This window comes from Psammomys obesus, unplaced genomic scaffold (assembly GCF_907164565.1).
Source record: "Psammomys obesus unplaced genomic scaffold, mPsaObe1.curated_primary_1811, whole genome shotgun sequence".
NCBI classification, from domain to species: Eukaryota; Metazoa; Chordata; class Mammalia; order Rodentia; family Muridae; genus Psammomys; species Psammomys obesus.
In genome coordinates this window covers 4,406,024-4,423,259 of record NW_026589732.1, presented here as the reverse complement: position 1 = coordinate 4,423,259, position 17,236 = coordinate 4,406,024, and the positions used below count along the sequence as shown (strand labels likewise).

Here is a 17,236-nt window from a genome sequence, read left to right as displayed (position 1 = left end):
TTTTTTTTTTTTTTTTTTTTTTTTTTTTTTTTTTTTTTTTGGTTCCACATATGGTTGAGATCATGCAGTTTTATGTTTGGTTTATCCCACTTAAACCTTCCAGGTTTATTCATGTTGTAACAAATGACAAGATGTCGTTATTTTTATAGTTGCATAGCAATCTGTCACACACTTTTTTTCATTCATTAGTGGAAGGCACAGCATTTGGGTGATTCGCTGTCTGTTATAACTAGTGCTTTTGTAAACACAGGAGCAGGATCTCTCTCCAACGTCCTGATGATAGCCTTTGATATATTCTGCTGCAGCAGGACTTCATGTCATGCTCTCTTTTAGATTTTCCACACTGCTGTCCATAATGACTCTTTCACACTCTCACAGAAGTCATGCAAAAAGTCCCCTTTCCCACCTCTTCACCAACCCTTGTTACCTTTTGTCTTTTTGTTAAGTGTTTAACTGGAGTGGGTGATGTCTGTGTACTTTTCCTGTGTGCACTGCTGGAGCCATGCTAAGCCCACACAAGTGTTCTGTTGCTGTGCTTTTTCTCAACCTCTCCTTGGGGTTTTACATTACTTTCCCTGATGGTGGTGTTGGCGGTTTCCCCCCATACACCTTCATATAGCTACTTTTGTGAACTATCTATTCAGATATTTTACCCATTTTTAAAACTGACTTACTTGTAGTTTTGCAGAATACTTGTTTGAATTTTGTATAAATTTTGAATCTTGACTCTATTCATTGTTAATTGTTATCTTCCAGTCAGTATTTTGTCTCTGTGCTCCAAAGAACATTTCTTTTGCTGTGTGAAAGCTTTTTAGTTTGAGATAATCCCATTTGTCTGTTTTTGCTCTTATTGCTTATACTTTTGAAGTCTTACCCAAAAAAATTCTTGCCCAGGCTAATAGCATTAAGTGTTTCTCAATTTTATATTTTACTCCTTTAGGCTGAAACTTCCTAGTAATATTACTAATATCAAATACTTCAGCTACCAAAAATTTCTTAAATTTCAAAGCAGCAATACTGAGATTAATGTTTTAAACATTTTATATTCGTATGAAATATTTGTATGGTTTCAAAGTCAGAACTATAAAACCAAAGTGTAAGAATGAAATCTAAATTTCCTCAATAGTGTCTCTCATTTTCTTCCACTGGTAATCACTTTTCTTTCATTTCTTTCTTTTTCTCCTTTTTAGGTTAGAAGAGGTATATGTATTTATATTTCTTAAACTTTCATGTGTAGCTAGGTTTTTTTCGCCTTCTAGTACATCTTGGATATTTTACTTTAGTAACATACAAAGTTCTTGTTTATTCCCTTATGTAAGAGCCTGGTTCTACATATTATGGGCACTCATCCTTTACTAAACCAGTGACTAGGAGATACTTGGAAAAGGTATAACTTCGAGAAAAGATATTTTCAATTCTCTAGACAACAACATTGCTTTATTGGTCAGAGGAACTGTTTGACACAGTTTTAAAAGCATTTTAATTAAACTTCATTATATTTGTGTATCATTGCAAATTTTATTTTTCATATATTATGGGTAGTGTGCTGGAGAGTGACTTTTTTAAATGGGAAGGTCATTTTTTCTTGTGACTAACCCACACTTTTGTGGTCTTTTCCTTGTTACGAATGCCTTGGTATGTTTAAACACTTTTACTTGTTGTGACCATTCTCACTCCAGTGTAATCTCGTTCATTCCCTGCACCATAGGGCTCAAAAGCATATCCTCTAATTGTACCTGTCACTTGTAGCTACTGTACTCACTGGTTCTGCTTTGGAGTGATCAGCTGCTAAACAAGACATGATATTGGTTCTGTTAAATATGTGTACATTGTGTTAATAATTCAGATTTAAAGAACTTTGGTAATGAATTGTGATTTCCTCCTTATAAATACTTTGTGGGTTTTATCAGAATATTATGTGACCTAAATAACATATGGGGTTTTCTCTACCATCTCTTTTGAGAATCTGTGCTCCAACCTTAACTGCTGATATTCCTTTAATATCCTCTAAGTGCTTGTCCTGGAGAGAATACAATGAAGCCTTGACTTAGCAAATATTGTAACTACTTCTGCCTCTTCCTGAGCAATGCAAAGGCCTTGGGATATATAATGTATTTTACCTCCTGCTTATTGCCCTCCTCCTAGCTTATATGCTGCAATTGTCATGTATTTTTAGTTTGTATCCTATCTCACAAGGCATAATTATTATTGCTGTTTTTATATTCAGATATCCTATGTCATACTTACTATTCTATGTATTTGCATTCTCTCATTTGATTCATAAAACAACCTTATTGTAATAGAAATTATTCTTACTGTAACAGATGATAAGTTAAGGTATCACAGTTTATGTACTTCAAAGGTTCACACAGTCCATAAGCAGTAGATTGAGAATTCAAGCCCAGGCAGTGAGTCCAGAGTCTGGTCTAATAACCAGTTTAGACTCATGACTGAGTATTTTCTTTTCTCTGTCACTAAGAAGGAAGAGATGTTATAAATAACTGTCATGTTTCTGACTTTTGAACTAATAGGCTCACCCTGACTGAGAGCTAAAGCTAACTTCCTCTTGTATATTCTTTTAGCTGACATAGCCCAGAGGTACAGGATAAGCAAATACCCAACCCTCAAATTATTTCGTAATGGAATGATGATGAAGAGAGAATACAGGGGCCAGCGATCAGTGAAAGCGCTCGCAGACTACATCAGGCAACAGAAAAGTAACCCAGTCCACGAGATTCAAAGTTTAGATGAAGTCACCACTCTTGATGTAAGTTACCTTATGGTGGATAAAGTATACATTGCCTATGTAATTAATGCAAACAAACCATAGTGTGAAGACAGAATCTACACATTCTTTTACAGTTTACTACAGTATATTTGACATATACACACCAGAAAGAATTTGTCTGGGATTAATTTTCAAGGGAAACGCTACTGTTTCCTGAATTTCCAGGAACATTAGCATATGTAGCATGTGTAGTATGCAGTAAAGCTGCACTAATTGAATTAATGTAGGCAGAGAAGCCAGAATTATAAACAGAAGTTTAAGTCAAGCACACACATCAAAGTTTCTCTATTTCCTTTGATTGATACCTGCAGAGGGTCTACTTTAATCCCTATTTTCAACTCTATCTACAATTTAGTGTCCTTTAAAATAGCCCCTCTTGATTAACATAGGAAACCCCTTTCTCTGTAAAATAAGTAATTTTTAAAAAAATAACACACAACACCAAAAGCAAAAGCTATAGTGTTTAGTCTTTATTGCTATCACTATAAGGTGACAAGTTAATAAATTAGCTGGTTGCCATTTTGTGGTTGCTGTTGCAGGAACATGGCTCCTGAGCCAAGCATGAAGAACATTATTGCTCATATCACAGCAGGCCTTGTGAGCCTGTGAGCCTGTCTTGTTATTGCCGTCCCAGTCCCTAAGTCCTGTGAGAAAATGCAAAGGACCATGATGGATGCTCATATAGGCAATAGCTTCAGGAAGGGAGGGCTAGGCTTGGGGAGCTTGCCATATCAGAGCAAGCAGTAAATTCTCCTTTTTTGTCTTTACCAAGACAGTATGCCATACTTTAATGTTTTGGCTGCAAGCATAGAACTGGCTTGTAGAGAGAGTGGACAGGGTCTTATGCAGTAAGAAAGATAGTGCCACGTAGAGGCATGTGAGGGGCCCATGGAAGAATGGGAATGATGCAGTTTTAATAAAGTTATAGTTACATTTTATTGTATCAAATATTGTTTTCAACCCAGCATAATTGTTGGTAGTTTTAGACTAGATATTAAATGTTATTACCACATTCAGTTATTCTTCAGTTGAACTAATAGAATTAGAACCAGAGCTACCCAAGTTCCAGAACAAAGAGTCAGTGAACTAGCATTCGCTTAGAATTATATGCCTTGCAAAATAATTAGACACTTTATTTTACAGCGCAGCAAGAGAAATATCATTGGATACTTTGAGCAGAAGGATTCCGATAATTACAGAGTTTTTGAAAGAGTAGCCAGTATTTTGCATGATGACTGTACCTTCCTTTCTGCTTTTGGGTAAGTATATTAGCCAGCAGCCTGCGAGGAGGTGAGCTTAGCTGTCACATTCAGTTCTTGCTGTTGCTGGTCATGTTCTGAAGATGACCTCAGTCCTTTCAAAGTCACCAACCAGTGTTTATACATATGGTTCATTCTTTAAGGGCCTTAAACCATTTTCTCTCATGTTATGTTTCAGAATGTAGGTAAAAGCGTCAGAATGGCTCAGTTAACAATGAGCTCTTTTATGCTCTTATTTGATTTATTCATTGACCCTTATGTACAGCTCTCCTGACTAAGCATGTTCTTTCTAGTTAAGAAGTAGAGGTTTTGTTATCTTCCTTCATCCCCATGTCTTTACCACCTTCCTTCATATCTTTTTTTGTCTCAAAAATAACACCCCCACCCTCCACACACATACACACCTCCCTCTGCCTCCCAACCAGGGCCTTATACATGCTAAGCTTGTGGTCTACCCCAGTCTGTAGCCCCAGCCCTACTGTTAGCCTTTCTAAGATTGATCTCCTCACTCCTGTAGACTGTCCTTGTATCTCTCTCTGGGACTTTGATCCATCAATTCTCCCTGCTTTCTTATGGTTTCACCCTTATAGAAACTGCATTCTTTTTCCAAATGGTGCTCCTCTCTTCTGACTCACCACATTTATCTCTTGAGCTATAATGCCATCTCTGTCTTTTCATTTCTACATTTTTAAAGGTTAGTTTATGCTTGGTTACCTTGACTTTCTTAAACTCTTCCAAATAAAAACCCACCTCCATCCTAATGAAGTGTGTTTCCAAATAGTCACAGATACCTCCTTCATCGTCCAGTCCAGTGGGTTTTCTCCAGTTTAATCCCTCAAGTTCTCTGAAGGCTGACACATCACTTCCCCTCTATTTTCTCCTTTTGTCAACACTTGAAAGTGCATCTCTGTGATCTGTTTTGCAGTTTATTTCTCTTTCTTTTTATCTCAAGGTCCTGTCCTGTACCATCTCTTCTTGGAGGTTATCTCAGCCACCTTTGGCTTTTGTGTGGTGTTACTTATTTCATCTGGGGCTCTTTATGGCTGTGTTAGTCTGGTTGCAATAGCTGTTGTGATTCCTTCTCCAGTTGATGACTTCTGCTCTTGGTCCTTGCTTTCATGCCTTGGTGGATTTTATTGATGTTTTGCTGTGAGCCTTATCAGTGTTGTGAAGATCAGTGTACAGCATAGGCAGGGAACACCTCCAGCCTGGGCTTTCACATCACTGCTGTACGGCCATATCGCTTAAGTCAAATACTTGGAGCTAGCTTCTGCCTCAGAGCCTTTGTCCTTTCTGCTCCTGTATCTGGAAGTAATTTTAGTTTTTTAGGGTTTCCAGAGTGGCTGCACTAATTTGCATCCCCTCCAACAGTGAGTGAGGCTTCTTCTTTTCCACAACCTTGCCAGCATTTGCTGTCAGATGTTTTGTCGATCTTAGCCATTCTAAGTGGGATGAAATGAAATCTCAAATGTTTTAATTTGCATCTTCCTAATTGCTATGGATGATGAATGCTCTTTGAGGTATTTCTTAGCCGTTTTTATTTCTTCTATTAAGAACTCTCTGTAGAAACTTGCCCATATTTTAAATTGGGTCATTTCTTTCCTTGACTTTTTTTTTTTTGAGTTCTTTGTATATGCTGGTTATTAATTTTCTTTGAGATGTATAGCTAGCAATGATTCTCATTCTGTGGGTTTCTTTTTCACTCGCTTGATTGCTTCCTTAGTTGTACAGAAACTTTTTAGTGTTGCAAAGTTCCAGTTATCAATTGTTAGCCCTAAGTCCTTGGCTAATTGAGTCCTGCTTGGAAAGTCCTTTCTTCACCCATATCTCATAGGGCACTGCCGTGCTTTCTTCTAGCAGTTTTAGTGTTTTGGGTTTCAAACTGAGATCTTTAATACATTTGGATCTATTTTCTATGCAGGGTTATAGGTATGAGTCTAATTTAATTTTTCTGAGTGTCGACAGTTTTCTCAGAACCATTTGTTGAAGATGTCATCTTTTCTCTTAATATAGGTATGTCTTTACTCTTTGTTGAATATCAAATGGGGTAGTTACATGTTTGTTGGGTCTCCTATTTTGTTTTATTGGCTCATGTCTGTTATGTGCCAATACGATACTGTACTTTTTTTTTTTTTTATCACTGTGGCTTTATAATATGTCTTAAGATTTGAAATAGCAATCCCTCCAGTATTCTTTTTGCTCAGGATTGTTTTGGCTATTCCAAGTCTTTTCTGGTTCTGTATGAATTTAGGATTTTGTTTTCTATTTCAGTGAAGAATGTTCAGTGAAGATATTTTGATTTGTTCTGCATTGAATCTATAAATTTCTTTTGGTTGGATGGTCATTTTCACAATATTAATTCTAATACATGAATAGGATGTCTTTCTCAATCTTTTCATAGATTTGAAACTTTTTGTAGAGGTCTTTGGTTGGGTTTATTCCAAGATATTTTGTTGTCTTTGATACTGTTGTAAATTGGAAGTGTACCCCTGAGCTCTTTCTCAGTGTGTGTTGTTAGTGTGTAGAAAAACTACTGATTGTGTACTCTGCCACTTTTCTGAAATTATTAATTATTTTTAGAAGTTTTCTGGTGGAGTTTTGGAGATCTCTAATATATAATGTTATGCCATTTGCAAATAGAAACAATTTGACTCTTTCTTATTAGTATACCTATAATTTCCCTTTCTTGTCTTATCAATCCAGCTAGTGTTTATAGCACTGTATTGCCACGGAGTGTTGGGAGTAGTTAGGCAGCTCTGTCTTGCTCCTAATTTTTTAGGGGATTACTTAGTTTTTCTTCATTTAGAATGTTGGCTGTAGGTTTATCATGACTTTTATTATGTTGAGATACATTTCCTCCAGTCCAACTCTCTCTAGGGATTTTATCATGAAAACATGCTGTATTCTGTCAAAGATTTTTTTTTTCTGCATCTATTGAGATACTCATTTGATTTTTGACTTTTAAGTCCATTTATATGATTTATTATATATACTGACTTGTGGATGTTGAACCAATCCTGTGTTTTCGGGACTAAGCCACTTTGCTCATGGTGGTTGATCTTCTTGATATGTGTTTGTTTTCAGTTTGCTAGTATTTATTGAGGATTTTACATCTGTTCATCAAGGGTAACAGTCTGAAGTTGTTTGTTGTGTCCTTACCTGATTTGGGTTTTAAAATAATATTGATTTCAAATAATGGGTTTTAGAGTTCTTCTGTTTCTATTTTTTTTTTGTTTGTTTGTTTGTTTTTTTTTGTTGTTGTTTTTTCAGAATTTTAGGAAACTTTGGTTATAGTTCTTTGAAAGTCTGGTAGATGTCTGTTGTGAATCCAACTGGACCTGCACTTTCATAGTTGGAAGGTTTTTATTACAGTTTCAATTAACTCCTTTGTTGTGGATCTGTTTGGGTCGTTGGTCTCTTCTTGCCTTACCTTTAATATTTTGGATGAATCAAGAAATTCATATATTTCTTTCATATTTTCAACTTAATGAAATAGAGTTTTAAAAAGTATTTCTTTAGTGTCTGTTGTAATATTTCCTGCTCATTTCAGATTCTGTTAATTTGGGTTGTTGCTTGCTTTCTTTTTGTTAAGTGGGCCAAGAGTCTGTAGATCTTGTTTATCATCTCAAAGAATCAGCTAGAATAATTAATTCTTCATTTCTTCTTTCTTTCTACTTCATTGATTTCTGCTTTGATTTTTACTTCTTGCTGGGTTTGAGTTTGGTTTGTTCTTGTTTTTCTAAGTTCTTGAGCTGCATCATTAAGTCATTTATTTGTGCTCTCTGAGTTTTTAATGTAGGTACTTAGACCTATAAACTTTCCTCTTAGAATTTTTTTTTAATATGTCTGAGAAATTTTATTTTGTTGTGTTCTCATTTTCATTTAGTTCCAGGAATATTTTGGTTTCTTCTGATTTCTTCTTTGATACACTCATTTAATTTCAGCTTTTTGTTTTTAGAATATCACACCACACGTGACTGCTACATATCTACCCCTTTTTCTTCTTCCACCAACTCCTCTTGTCCCCCTACTCCTCTCAAATTCATGGCCTCTTCTTAATTATTATTTTACATATATAAATACATATATACGTATACATGTGTGTACACACACATACATTGCTGCGTCCATTTAGTATATATTTGTTTAGGACTAACCACATGCAATTGGATAACCTGTCAATGGGCTCATTCCTAGAGAAGACTGATTTTGCCTCTCTCAGCAGCCATTAATTGCCTTTAGTTCTTTGAGGGGTAGGGCCATGTGCGAGTTCCCCCATCCATGTTGGAATGTCAACTATTATTGTCACTGTGCAGGTCTTGTTTATACAGCCGTATTGTTGAGATTCCATGGGTACAGCTTCTGAGACATATTGAAGACACAGTCTCCCAGCAGAGACATCCAAATTCTCAGGCTCTTATAGTTTTCCTGTCCCCTCTTCTGCTATGTTCTCTGAACTTTTGTGTAGGTGTTGTATTGGAGATTTATCAACTGGTTTCGGTACTTCATGGTCAGTTGAGGCACCACAATTTTAACCAGTTGTGAATTTTTTTTTAATGGTCTTAGTGTGAGGGTCTAGAGAGATGGCTCAGTGGTTAAGAGCACTGTTTGTTTTTCCAGAGGTCCTGAGTTCAATTCCCAGCAACCACATTGTGGCTCACAACCACCCGATACTGGGATCTGAATCCCTCTTCTGAAATGCAGGTGTACATGCAGATAGAGCACTCATATACATAAAATAAATAAAATCTTAAAAAAAAATAGTCTCTGTCTCCTGACAAAAGAAGCTTCTTTGATAAGTGATGAGCTATGTGTATCTGTGGGTATAAGTACTTCAAATGCAACTAAAAATTAAACTAGTTTAGGAAAATGGAAGTAGTAAGTTCTCTAGGTTCTGTGACTTCACCAGTTGTGGATTATTGGCTAGGTTTGCAGCACAAAAGCACAGATTCCCTTGTGTTGAATAGGCCTTCAGTCTAATTATACAGCTTTTGTTTGCCCTAATAGATGCCACTATTGCACACTTGGGGATGTCTTGCCATGGTCGGCACTGTATGGTTTGTAAGCTTTGTAGCTGGGTGGGATTGTTGTGTTCTCCCTTGGTGTTTCATAGCCCCTTCAACTATGAGAGCCAAGTCCTCAGGAAGGAGGCTTTCAAGTCACTTCCAGCTTCTTGCGTTCAGCAACAGTTCTAAGGGGCAACCAAGGACAACGTCAATGGCCTGTATTGTTTAGGGGGTCTCTTAACTCGCCTATCAACAACCAGCAGGAAGGTGTTCCAGACCTGACACTGGAGTTTTCGTTACATAGTTATGGTTCTTGGAGGGAGCATCACACCAAGTGGTATAATTTCATTGAAACTCCATATATATGTACATACACTCATTTATGTATATGTATATATAAATTTATATGTACTCTTAAGTAAGCATAAAATAGTATTTCCCTGTGGTTTTTCAAACATCTTTAGTGTTACTTATCCCTCTTTATTTTCTGTATCTTTCTCAGTATTGCCCCTCTTCCCTTTTCTCATTTTCCTCTTCATCGTGCCCTTGTCTCGCTAATGAAGAGGTCCTTTATTATATTCTTATTTGAATCAATCTAGGTTAGCACACTGTACTTCTTTTTCTGGACTACTCTGCTCAGAAATTAAAGATGTATCTGTGTTTATTTAATCCTCAAATTATGTAGAGAACGAGTAGCTAACTCATTTGATTTAAGCTTTTCTGCAGGATTCTCTCACCAAATATTTATTGTACTCGGTAAATATTTGTTATACAAGACCAAATGTTTGTATGCCGGATACTGTACTAGATCTAGGAAATGACAGTGTTCAACTGCACAAACATGTTTTCTAAAATTGGGTTTTTATGATGTAGGTTATTTCAATTATTTTTTAGAATTTCCACATTTAAAAAGTAACAACTAGAAAGTTAACATAGTTTTTATTAAACTCTGTGAACAAATTATTATTCTTAGTCTGTAGGTAAAAATCAGTGTAGCGTCTAAATTACTATCATGCTGATCCTGTATTGTAAAACCCTAATACCAAAGCAGCTGACTGAAATGGTATTTTAAGAAGTCCGCCTTTAAACATATGCTTGTCTTGGTATTGCATAGTCTTGTGAATGGGACAGATGCTGAACAAGTTTATATTTCATGTATTTATAATTTGTACATTGCAATGATTAATGAATTCTGTTTTATTAAAGTACATTGTTTTAAGTGTTTTCCTTAAAACATTATTATTATGTTTTCCTCATATCAGAGATCTTTCAAAACCAGAAAGGTACAGTGGAGACAATTTAATCTACAAGCCACCAGGGGTGAGTTGCTGTTTTACCGTGTGCTTAAGACACTACATTTAATACATGTATAATACAAGCAATAGCTATATTTTAAATGCTCTTAGAATCATACATTAATTTTCAACTTTTTTAAGTACCAGAGCTTGAACCCAAGGCTTGTGTATACCAGGCAAGTGCTCAGATACTTATACACGCTGGTCTCACTAAGGTGCCAGGCTTGCCTTGAATTTGAGATACTTCTGCCTCAAACTCCAGAGTATAGCAATTAAAGGCTTGTGCTACCTATCAGTGGACTTAGAGAGGGGCAGGGAGGGATGAGGGAGGGAGGGTGGGATTGGGATGGAATGAGGGAGGGGGCTACAGCTGGGATACAAAGTGAGTAAACTGTAATTAATAAGAAAATTAAAAATAGGGCTGGAGAGGTGGCCCAGCGGTTCAGAGCTCTGACTGCTCTTCCAGAGGTCATGAGTTCAGTTCCCAGCAACCACATGGTAGCTCACAACCATCTATAATGTAATCTAATGCCCTCTTCTGGCATTAGATTAGGCAGAGTAGTGTGTACATAATAGATCTTAAAAAAAATAAATGATATTAAAAAAGTTTAAAAAGGCTTATGCTACCATGACTAAATAATGTAACTTTGAAACTGTCATGGTCTAGTAAGCCATGTTTCAGAGTGAAGATTGGTCTGCAGAAGCCTGAAGTCCCAGACCTGAAATGACATTGCAGCCCGCCGGCTCCAGTTCTCTTCTCCCCGTCTCTTTCGCATTCAGTCTGGGAGCCAAATGTTAAAGATGGAGAGCAGCCATGTCTCTCAGTTGTACCCCGTCGGCCAGCCTCCAAACCTGCTGTGGCAGAAGTTACCTTTCTGACAATAAAAGCACCTAGTTTGCTTTAAACTTGACTAAGCTATTTTCTCTTTCTTGTTTCAAAATATATTTATATTAATTCTTTCGGAGAATTTCATACAATATGTCATATTAACTGTCCTCTATCCAGTTCTTCCCAGATCTACCCCTTTTCCCTCCCCATCCAACTTTGTGTCCTTTCCCCCTTTTCTTTTCTTTTCCTTCCTTCCTTCCTTCCTTTTCTTTCTTCTTTTTTTTTTTTTTTTAAATACATCAAGACTAGTTTGTAGTATTCTTGGTGTGTGGCCTTCCTCTAGAGAGAGTTTGGCTTAGTAGGGCCCGAATAATGGTAGGAACAACTAAGAGGCAAAATTTGCAGTATGTCTTCTCTCCAGTTGACATTAATATCAGTCACCATGAATATTTCACATTCCAAAGATAGAAACATGAATATTTTGGGGGGGGTCATGGTTTGGTTTTGGGTTTGTATTTGTTTGTTTGTATTTGGAGACAGGGTCTCTGTTATACAGCTCTGGCTGTTCTGGAACTCACTGTGTAGACTGGCCTCAGACTCACTAGAGAGCCACCTGCTTTGCCTTCCCAAGTGCTGGGCTTAAAGGCATGTATCATCACACCTGACCAATGTCACATTTTCATTTTAATGTGTGTATTATGTTTTGAGACAAGTTATTTTCATGTAGAGAAATAATTCATCATTACTTTTGTAGCTCATTTTCTATTCCTAATTTAAATAGTATTTTAACCCTTGTTGTTGCTGTTATAACATGATATCTGAGGTGAGGTGCTTAAGAAGAAAAGAGGCTTCTTTTGCTCACACTTGTGAAACTCAAAGTCTACTCACAAGTCTTCCCTTAACTGTGTCACAACATAATGGAGAAGTAGAAAGGAAAAAGCCGTGTGCAGAATGTGTTACCTAGTGAGATAGGAAACCAGAGACCAGCCAAGACCAATCCTGCTCTTTAATAACAAGTTAATCCTGCAAAACTGAAATGTGGTCCCACAAATCTATGTTAATCCCCTCTGGGGGAGGCACCTCAGTGACTTAATCACTCTCCACCCTCCACCACTTTGTGAAAAGTTCTATTACTCCTTGAATCTACACATGGGACTGAGCTTTCAGCTTGAGAACTTTTAGAGAACACACACAGCTGTTTTCAAGCTCAGACAGAGGGGCCTTTGCCTGTCTTTCTTAGCTGAGTTTCGTTAGTAGTAGTTACACAGTGCCATTGCCTCTAGCTAATCAAACTCAGTAGTGCCTTTAGTGTAGTGTGAGTATGGCCACTGGCCTTAGACTGTGCTGTCTTCTGACTATATTATGCTGGGAGTGTCTCTTAGTTTCTGAGTGCTTTGGATTTTGTCATTAAGAAAAGTAAGTGATGAGGTAAAAACTTGCTATGTGGGAAAGACAGAAGAAATAAATGAATCATCACCTGCAACAGTGTTACACAATAAGCTGAACTAAATGTTAGTCTTTAAATCATTTTACGTTTATGATATGCTCTGATTTTGAGTGGAAACAGTCATATAGGTGATTCCCACTAGAGATGCATTTGCCTGAGATCCCCAGCATCTTTTCTTTTTTAAAGTGAGTTTGAGATTCTCTTACAACATTTTCATTTGAAAGAAATAGTCTCATTACTTCATTTGGGTAGTTTTCTTTGTAAAACAGTCCGCCTTTGGTGAAATCGCAGATAGATAATTGTCCTAAATCTGGGGAGGGTCTTTTATATCATAAGTTAGATTGCTGAGTTCCTAATTACCAAAGATACGTCCTTTTTCTTTTTAATTTAATTTTATTTATGTATTTATTTATTACAATTTATTCACTTTGTATCCCCACTGCAGCCTCCTCCCTTGTCTCCTTCCAGTCCCATCCTCCCTCCTTCTTCTTCTCCTGTGCCCTTTCCCTAATTCCCTGATAGGGGAGGACCTCCTCCCCTTCTATATGACCCTAGCTTATCAGGTCTCATCAAAGCTGGCTACATCATCTTCCTCTGAGGCCTGGCTAGGCTGTACCGCCCAGGGGGAGGTGATCAAAGAGCCAGCCACTGAGTTCATGTCAGAGACAGCCCTTGTATCCCTTACTAGGGAGCCCACTTGGAAACTGAGCAGCCAATGGGCTTCCTTTGAACAGGGGGTCTAGGTCCTCTCCATGCATGGTCATTAGTTGGAGTATTGGTAGCTGCAGGACCCCTGGGTCCAGATATTTTGACTCTGTTGCTCTCCTTGTGGAGTTCCTCTCCCCTCCAGGTATTTCTGTCTCCTTCTTCTTCTATAAGGATTCCAGCACTCTGCCCAAAGTTTGGCTATGAGTCTCAGAGATACATCTTTTTCTAAAAGGACAAAACTATTACCCTTTTCTTAGAAATTTATATTTGATGTGCCTGGGTTTGTAGGTGGATATTAAAATGTATTTTGCCAGCAAAGATTACAGTAATCTGATTTTTATTTCTGCTTTTGTAACAGCGTTCCGTGCCAGACATGGTGTACTTGGGATCTATGACAAATTTTGATGTAACTTACAACTGGATTCAAGATAAATGTGTCCCTCTTGTCCGAGAAATAACATTTGAAAATGGAGAGGTAACTCCAGTGTGGTGATTTTAATTCAGTATGTGAGAAAATATATTGCCTCTGTTCCTCATGCTGCTTAGCAGTTACCAGTTTTAAGAATCATACGTTGGGCACAGATGTATCCTCGCTGTTTCTATAGTGCTTTGGCACTGGCTTCCACCTTCCCCAATAGCAATAGTTGAAAATGGCTGGAAAGCAATTCTGATGTGTTTCTGATACCTATCCTCGGGTAAGGACCCTTGTCTGATCATTAAGATAAATGATATTTGTGCTTCATGCTGAGGCAGTTCCTCAGTTTCACCCTCCAAAGGATATCTAATGGAGATAACTACATGTGGAGGCCCTTTTTGAACTTTTTCATACAAATAAGAACATGGCATTTGTTAAGATTAAATTATTCAAATCTGCTGTTTCTTCTGTTTCTTTTACTCTCGAGTAACAGTAATACAAATTCTAATAGCACTTTGTCATTTTCAAGGTGGTTTTATGTGTACATATTGAAAGACACATACAGGGCCAGCTGTTTATTAATAACGTTGAGGAACTTTCTTTTGCTTGAAATATGACTGTATTGTGGAGTTTTGTCTTTTATCCTTAAGACACTTCCCAGCTTTGTAGGTCTCACGTAGTGGAATGGTTTTTATAATACACTTTAGAATAAGCATGAATTTGTGAATCAAATTTGCTTATTACTGACACACTTATGTTTTGAGTTTTACTTGTGAAGACTGGCAGCAGTAGTAATCAGTGTTTGTCTCACTCTTGGATTAAGAGCTGACTGTACTTCTTTCTTTGATCAACCCTAACTAGCTTCAAGAGATGCCCCTGCAGTCACATATGCAGTACTGGCTAACATAGTGGTTCTCTATCTCCCTAATGCGGCAACCATTTAATACAGTTCCTCATTTTGTACTGATCCCAACCATAAAATTATTTTGTTGCCATTTCATAACTCTAATTTTGCTCCTGTTACAAATCATAATCTAAATATCTGATACGCAGGCTATATGACCCCTGTGTTGAGAACTACTGGTCTAACAGACTGGCCAAGGCCCTTGCAGGTGACTGCATGTAGAAATCAGAACAGGGCACAAGGGCATGTGTGTTTCCTTAGTGCCGCAAGTTTAGTTTTTGTTAAGTTTCATTGGCTTTTACAGTTAGACCCCCCCCCCTTTTTTTTTTCCCGATTCCTTGCAACTGTTAGTTACATGGATTGAGTCCACACCTGTTCCACTTGGAAAACAGCTAAACTGAATAGAGAGGTCACTGGTTTTTATTGAAAACCTTTTTCTGCAGGAATTGACCGAAGAAGGACTGCCTTTTCTCATACTCTTCCACATGAAAGAGGACACAGAAAGTTTAGAAACATTCCAGAATGAAGTAGCCCGGCAGTTAATAAGTGAAAAAGGTAGACTGTTGGAGGTGTTTATTTTCATCTTTTCTTACTGTCTTTCTCCTCCCTTCCTGTAAGCCTTAGGACACTGAGGATGAAAGTTTCGCAGGTTACTTTAACATGTGTGCTTAGACATAGGGGCAAGGAAGCAGTGAAGTTATGATGTGAAACAGGGTTTCTTGTGTGTTTACTCTTGTTTTCTGTACCTTGACTGTTTTTCAAAGGGAAAAACAAAAAGCATGAAAAGTAGGGTCCCGGGTGAACAGTATTATTTGGGGAACCATTTTCCAGAACCTAAATATGTCTCTGACACATTTGCAGAGAGATTTGTAGAAATATTGCTAAAATACAACACACTCTGAGCCACATTTATTCTGGTATGAAAGTTGAGCAGCTGTCTGCATTTCTCCATTGTATCTCAGCAGAATTTGGGATATCAAATGGCTTCTCCTCTGTACTGAGGATAAAAGGTCAAACAACATAAACTGATGGTGTGGTAAAGAGCTGCCTATTTCAGTCATTTAGTAATTATTCTTGGTTTGAATTTGATTTAAAAGTAGCCATTTAGGCCACCAGGGGCATGAAGATGGTCCCAAGGGAACAGTGTATGTGTCAGACTGGAGAACTGACTCAGAATCTGGGGCGCCTTCACCACAGATGACTGTCAATTGAAGAAATAAGAAATTCACAATAACATTCAAATTTTGGCTTTTTTATAATTTCTGAGGGAATGTTCTCCACCCTGAGAACTAAAATATACTTTCTTTTAAATATTCTGTTTAGGTTTGTTTTCTGGTCTCTATCAATTACAAAAATGTTGATGTTTTTATTTATTATACTATTTTTGTGAGTTCATGGTCAGATTACAGTTAAAATTCTAACGTAGTTCTTAAAATTCTGTTTCTTTCAAAGGTACAATAAATTTCTTACATGCAGATTGTGACAAATTTAGACATCCTCTTCTGCATATTCAGAAAACTCCAGCAGATTGCCCTGTCATAGCCATTGACAGTTTTAGGCATATGTATGTTTTTGGAGACTTTAAGGATGTGTTGTAAGTATCTCTTTTTGTTCTTTTTAAAATTACTAATATGTCCCATGAAGTTGAATGTAAAACAGTTTGCTTGGCTAGCCATTTTCACTGTACACTCTGAAAGCAGTACTCGAGGGTTAGGGATAGGAAGTTAGAGTAGTTCCTTTCCTTGTAGAGTGTGGACTCACTGACTAGAGAACTGCAGGTGTTAGGTGACTGGGAACTAATCTCTGAAGGAAAGATTGTATTCTTTGAGAAGTTAGCTTTGCTCTGAGGTTGGTCTGTGGCATCACATATCAAGCAAATAAATATCCTAGGTCAGGCTGAAGCATTGCTGGTAATACCTGTTTGCTCATGAATTGTATGCCATCAGAATATTAAGAGGATGTATATACAACTCAGAATTTTGTTATGATCGGGACTTTCTAATGGCATGTAGGTTTTTGCGCAACCAGGTAAGCTTCTGGATCCTGTGCTCAAGTCTTTGTGGTATTAATAAACATGAAAGCCTTGTGAACACTGCAGACACTGAACTCTTGCTAGCTTTCAGGGAATGACATCCAAAGATTAAAAGTTCAAAGTATTAATATATGAAAATTGTAAGCCATTCAATTTAAATAATATACACTTTAACTTTTCTTGAACAAGCCAGTTGCAGTGGCACATTTCTGTAATCCCAGCACTTGGGGAGGTAGAGGCAGATGGATCTCTGTGAGTTCGAGAACAGCCTGGTCGACAAGGCGAATCCAAAACAGACAAGGCTACACAGAGAAAACAAACAAATAAAACACACACACACACAAAGGAAATTTTTTCTTGGACAGTTCATTTAAAAATTTTAACTCTTAAAATATTATTCTGCAGAGTGGATAAGATGAAGTTTTAGCACAGAATTATTTATCCCACATACTTCTGAATATTTCAGTAGCGATGTGATTTTTCAGAATACTCTTGGTTCTGAAACTCATGTGGCATTGAGTTCTGCCTTGAGCTAGTCACTGAACTTCTGTTC

At 37.3% G+C, this 17,236-nt stretch overlaps 1 protein-coding gene across 1 annotated transcript in view; it reads left to right on the top strand.

Moving 5' to 3' along the window:
* Erp44 (endoplasmic reticulum protein 44) overlaps positions 1-17,236 on the top strand; it is a 90,847-nt gene that overhangs the window by 56,319 nt on the left and 17,292 nt on the right. The window contains exons 5-10 of the mRNA XM_055605323.1: positions 2,583-2,767; positions 3,932-4,047; positions 10,316-10,373; positions 13,691-13,807; positions 15,095-15,206; positions 16,104-16,245. Coding sequence (XP_055461298.1) covers positions 2,583-2,767; positions 3,932-4,047; positions 10,316-10,373; positions 13,691-13,807; positions 15,095-15,206; positions 16,104-16,245 — 730 coding nt within the window. The remainder of the gene's footprint in view (positions 1-2,582; positions 2,768-3,931; positions 4,048-10,315; positions 10,374-13,690; positions 13,808-15,094; positions 15,207-16,103; positions 16,246-17,236) is intronic.